Here is a 5,389-nt window from a genome sequence, read left to right on the forward strand (position 1 = left end):
CGCGCACACAGACACACACACACAGACACACACACACAGACACACACGCGCGCGCCAGCGCGCGAGCGCGCATTATCACTCACGCGTATACAAATGAGAACACATACGCACGCTCACAGAGTAAAGAATATTAAGGTATATTATATATTCGCATCTAGATCTAGTTTTCTGTACCGGAGGTTTTAGGTTGTAACTACTAACTACATATTGCCCCTCGTTTCCAGAGAAATATTTTGTAATAAATTATTTTGCTAAGGCAAGACGTTGCTTGCAAGGGATTTCCGAAGAAACGTTCACAAAACAATCGCGCACACGCACACGCTCACACATGAACTCGTTCGCACGCTCTGATGTTAAATATGAATTAAATTATTTGAGGCCAGTCGGTCTTACAATGATAAATGTATTGCTCATATAATTATGTGCCTTGAAAAATTTGGTCTCTCAAGTATTCTTAGTCGTGCTCATGGAAATCAAGATCCATTCCAGTTTACATACAAGCAAACACATTTTTAAAAACCGTAGAAATGCTGTAGCCTACTAATTTAAGTAGATATTGTTTTTGAGTGTTTGTTTGTTTCATTTCGTTTGGAGAGTGCAAAATGAAACGCCTTGAAACACCTAAAACGTATAACCTACGATGGAGACATTCACATTTTTATGCATGCAACACGCACGACCTGCCCTGAAAATGTAAAACACACCACAATGCTTATTACAAATATCAGAAACCAATGTCGGTAACAGACTTTCCCCCAAGAACCTTTTTATAACCTCCAATTGCTACCCCTTATTTTGTCCGCTTCCAAGATAACCATCGTGCCATTGACAACCAGATGTTACATTTCCCCACACTCCACTCCACCCCTTCCCCTTCCAAGCAAACAAAATCATTATTTTTCAATACGTACCGCATAACTACAAGGTACCGTACATCTGCAGCCTTTGTCTCGTGAAATTTTTGAAGAAAAAAATAGACTGCTTCTTCTCAAAACAATCGACAAGTACAAAATGATATAAATATGTAAATTGTTTGGGATCCGAATCGATTAGTCTGGACTCTGAGAAATCCTGTAGCACTAAACATCGCTAAGGTGAACCGAGAGAGCTATCAACAATAAATTATTGCCGCTACAACAAATAATCGCATTGACGAAGAAGGGAAGAAACACGAAGCGCTCACCCGCAGTCAGAGTTGAGAAAAGGTCAAGGCTAGCCAAGATGGCGGCCTGGGCCGCTGTTGTTTTGTTATTACTTTCTGGAATATCGGTGCAATCTGAATTGGATTCTGATATACATGGTGTCCTATCTGCTATCGACAAGCTTGTCAGTTATTTCAAAGTCAACGTACAAAATTTGAATTTAGATGGTTTGTTTGGACTGCGCGTTGTGGAAGGTAATTTGACTTCTCGTATTTTGCCTTTTTATTTTCTCGTACTCAACTCTTAAGTCTTGAGTCTTGAGATTTGGAAGAACAAAACGTTTATAATCTAGAATCTAGACTAGATTCTAGATCTAGTCTTTTGACTTCACCTTCAGCTTTTATTATCCCCAGAGACGCTGGGGGAAGAGTGAACAATACCGGACGAGCCTTGCGCGAGCCAGAGTACTTCCGTATATATATGACAGGCTCTATCAAAACTGGCCCTCCCTGCGTCGATCGTCATGTTTATGAACAAAACTAAGTTGAGCTGACCTTACCGGGAGCAAAGTTAATTGTTTCGACCAATGAGACTGCGTGTAGCGATCGCACTATCGGCTTATGGGGGAAGAGGTGTTGGGTAGGGGCCGCGGCTGTCGGTTTTGTGCGATGTGATTTTTTTTTTTAATTACAGAAAAACTCAACACTCTTTCAACAAAATGATGATGCTGTAGTGGTGGTGGAAGTAATTAGTAATGATGATGCTGTTGTGGTGGTGGAAAGACCCTGAGTTGTCGGTTATCGTGTACTTAGACACTGCCATTGGGTAGATCTAATGAGAGTGCAATCAGGGTTAGGCCTATACTTATATGTCGGTGAGTATCACTCCAAACACGACTCGAGTCCGAATATGAAAAAATGTTATTCGGATTCTGATTCTTGTCCAGCATGACATCACTTCCAACTTCCTGTGACTCGTGACTCCGGCTTCCTGTCCTGTCTCACTCGTGACTCGCCTCAGGCTGGGTAGAGACCGGGATCACTTCGGGCAAAAAGGCGTTTTGTGCAGGAGCCGAATTTTTATCTTATGATGAATTTGAGGCCGGCCTGAAAAGTTATAGCGCTTCTAATAAATGTTTATTTGTCAAGAGGTCATCAGAAGCAATTAAAGATGGCTCGTTAGCGTGTGTCGGGGTCGGATGGGCGGCCTGCACACGTGTGGCTGTGTGCGTGTTGGGGAGGGGGGGGGGCACTATCGGTCCGGGCGTTGAACGTCGCATACGCGTCAGTCTTTTTCCCCCCGGCAACTGATCATTATTACAATAATACGCTAGTCTTGACGTAGATCTACGTAATGAATTGTGCGCTGGTCTATGGAATCAAAAGTTGCCGTATGCTCAGCTCTACACAGCAACACAACTTTTTCTGGATAAACAGCTCATAATATGCAGGTGCCAGGTGGTCTGCTAATCTTCAATTTCACCTTTTTCTACAACAAAGAAAGTGGGAAACATGGGGGGTGGGGGGGGGGCGTATCAATGAGGCGGCGGGCATCGGATCGGCAGAATAGGTGTGTGTGTGTGGGGGGGGGGGGGGGGTGGGACTAAAAAATGGCGGAAAATTGGAAGCACTGAACGTTAGAACTATAGAACGAAGACACTTCCTTTTTTTCGGACCCGAGTCCGAATAACATTTTTTCATATTCGGACTCGAGTCCGAATAACGACGGCCTATTCAATATGGAGAGGTTGGTTGTGCTCGAGGTGCTCTTGTTCAAGAAAACAATAAAGAAAACAATACTTGTATAATAAAATAAATGTTTAATCAACACACAACAATTTATCACAAGCCATTAAATCTTGACCGTATTTGGAATACCACGTGAAGTATGCAGCCAATCACATCCGTTCAAATACTGAGTGCAGGTGCTCGATTTAACGTCGTGTCAATTTATCGGCCTCACTCAACTGTCACCACTTGAAGTTCATCACACAACTCTTCTTGGACGCTCAAACTCAAAGACTGACGTGCTCAGTAAACCAATTTTCTTTTTTTTTTTATTCACCTCATCATCATAGTTTATCAACAGAATGCGCAGTAAGTATATATTTCACGGATGGACAAAAAGCGCTACGCAATCCGCTGATCAACAGAATGCGCAACAATCGATGGATTGTCGCGCGTTTCCTCGATCAACCAAATGCGCTGCGCTGTCGATGGATCGCGCAAATCGACAGATCGTGCCCAACATACAGACCCGGTAACCGGGAACAAAGTCACGAAGTATACAGACCCGGTAGGGGAACTCTTTTTGTGATTTCGGAAAGTTTCAGTTCCCAGAGTAGTGTGTTTCTGTGTGTGTGTGTGTGAGAGAGAGAGAGAGAGAGATAAGTGCTAGCAATGCCCCAGTTGGCAAAAGGGAACGAGAAAAAGATAAGAGTGGGAAATAGGTGGGGAGAGAGAAAGACAGAGACAAGCAAAGGAAAAGAGAAGGCGAGCGATACTCAGAGGAGAGAGAGAGAGGCAGAGAAAAGAGAGGGTCACTGCTCGATTGAAATTAATTATGCATTGTTCTTTTCTTCAAATTGTGATTCCTCCAACTCCGAAACGGAGGAAAAACGATCGTTCATCGAAAAGACATCCGCAATCTTCTTTTAGATATAGAGATCTAGATCTAGATCTAAGCTAGCCTCGAAACTAGATCAATGATTTATCATGTCTGTCTGTCTAGATCTAGACCTAGGCCATAGATCTAAAAAACCTTGTCTACCCTGAGCCAAGAGGGTGCTGAAACTTTCCGAAATCACAAAAGAGTTCCCCTACCGGGTCTGTACACTTTGTGACTTTGTTCCCGGTTACCGGGTCTGTATTACACTCCCTTTTTTTGGGGGGGCCTCCTCTATTCTTAACCCGGTTGAGAATAGCACAGGCGAGCCTTTTGGCTATTCTCACCCTGTGTGCGTTCACCGTTATAGCCTAGGCCAACCAGTGTAGCGTTCACCCTGAACCACAGAATTCTACACTGTGATTACAGAATTGTAGAATTCTGTGCTGTGAACAAACGTTCCAGCGCTCTTGTGTTTCTACTGTTAGCCTAAAAAAAGCGTTGCTTATTTTGTCTGTGAGCAGTGGAGAGAGAGAGAGAGAAAGAAAGAGAGAGGAGAAGGGCGAGAAGTTCCAGGCAAAACAAAATGGCGACCCGCGTAGTTCGGCTCGATTCGAAAAGCTAAATAGCCATAGCATCTTTGTAGACGACCAAATTAATTTACTTTTGTGTTTTAACATGATTTTTTAACTTTGTTTTGGTCAATTTGATTGTCCACACCGATAGACAGTATTCAGAAAGAGAGAGAGGGGGGAGGAGTAGATCTTACGAGAACTTCTGGGCAAAACAAAATGGCAACCCCCATAGTTCAGCTCGATTCGAAAAGTGAAATAGCCATAGCATCTTAGTAGACGACCAAATTAGCTTACTTTTTGTGCTACGTCATTTTTTCTTTGCTTTTGTCAATTTGATCATCCACACCAATAGACAGTATTCCGAAATTAGGAAAAACAGGTCTTGTTTCACACCGGGTGAGAATAGCCAATGCTAGCAAGTCTCACCCGGGGTGAGAGGTCGATCGTATTTTTATTCTCACCCTGCGTGAGGATAGCCACTTCCTTTTTTTTTACATGATGAAGGATTTTAGTTTTTGCTGGGTGACTAAAATAGACGTTACTGCCAAGGTTGAGCAGTCTTGTTTTCTCGCAGTACCTTTTGGAGGTATTTTCAAATGAAGTACGTCCGGGAACGTTGCCCCAACCACGACTGAAGTATCTGAATATTCAGACATTTAAAAATCTCTAGCTCTAGAAATTGAATTTGATGCAAAAAATGCTTCTTCCCAGTCCTCGCAGAATGGCAGAATGAAAGGATGACGCCTAAATCTCGCGAATAACCCAAAAAATCTCGAGATCGGAAAGCTTTAGGAGAAATAGAGTTCAGCTTCATTTTCCCAAACATTCTGAGAAATAGTCACTTCGTATAAATTTATCACTGCTCTGCCTTCCCAACCACCACGCACCGCGTGTGGCAAACCAGTCGTGCGAAGAGCGCGAGAGGAGGAAGGCTAACATTGGATGGTCCTATTCTTCATTCACGTGTTGTAGAAGTCGGGGGGTCTCCCCCCCCTGACAAACTATTAAAATGAATAGATCTACCAGTTCGAAATTCCTCATTCTGGTTGTAAGAAGGTGGAGGTTGTT

General features: G+C 43.1%; 1 protein-coding gene across 1 annotated transcript in view; it reads left to right on the plus strand.

Annotated features, from left to right (window-relative positions):
- The first annotated feature begins 1,177 nt into the window (after positions 1-1,177).
- The window catches only part of LOC101856725, an 18,492-nt gene continuing 14,280 nt past the window's right edge, over positions 1,178-5,389 (plus strand). Inside the window, exon 1 of the mRNA XM_005094489.3 lies at positions 1,178-1,396. Coding sequence (XP_005094546.1) covers positions 1,222-1,396 — 175 coding nt within the window. The 5' untranslated portion in view covers positions 1,178-1,221. The remainder of the gene's footprint in view (positions 1,397-5,389) is intronic.

The sequence above is a fragment of the Aplysia californica genome, unplaced genomic scaffold, assembly GCF_000002075.1.
Source record: "Aplysia californica isolate F4 #8 unplaced genomic scaffold, AplCal3.0 scaffold00083, whole genome shotgun sequence".
NCBI classification, from domain to species: Eukaryota; Metazoa; Mollusca; class Gastropoda; order Aplysiida; family Aplysiidae; genus Aplysia; species Aplysia californica.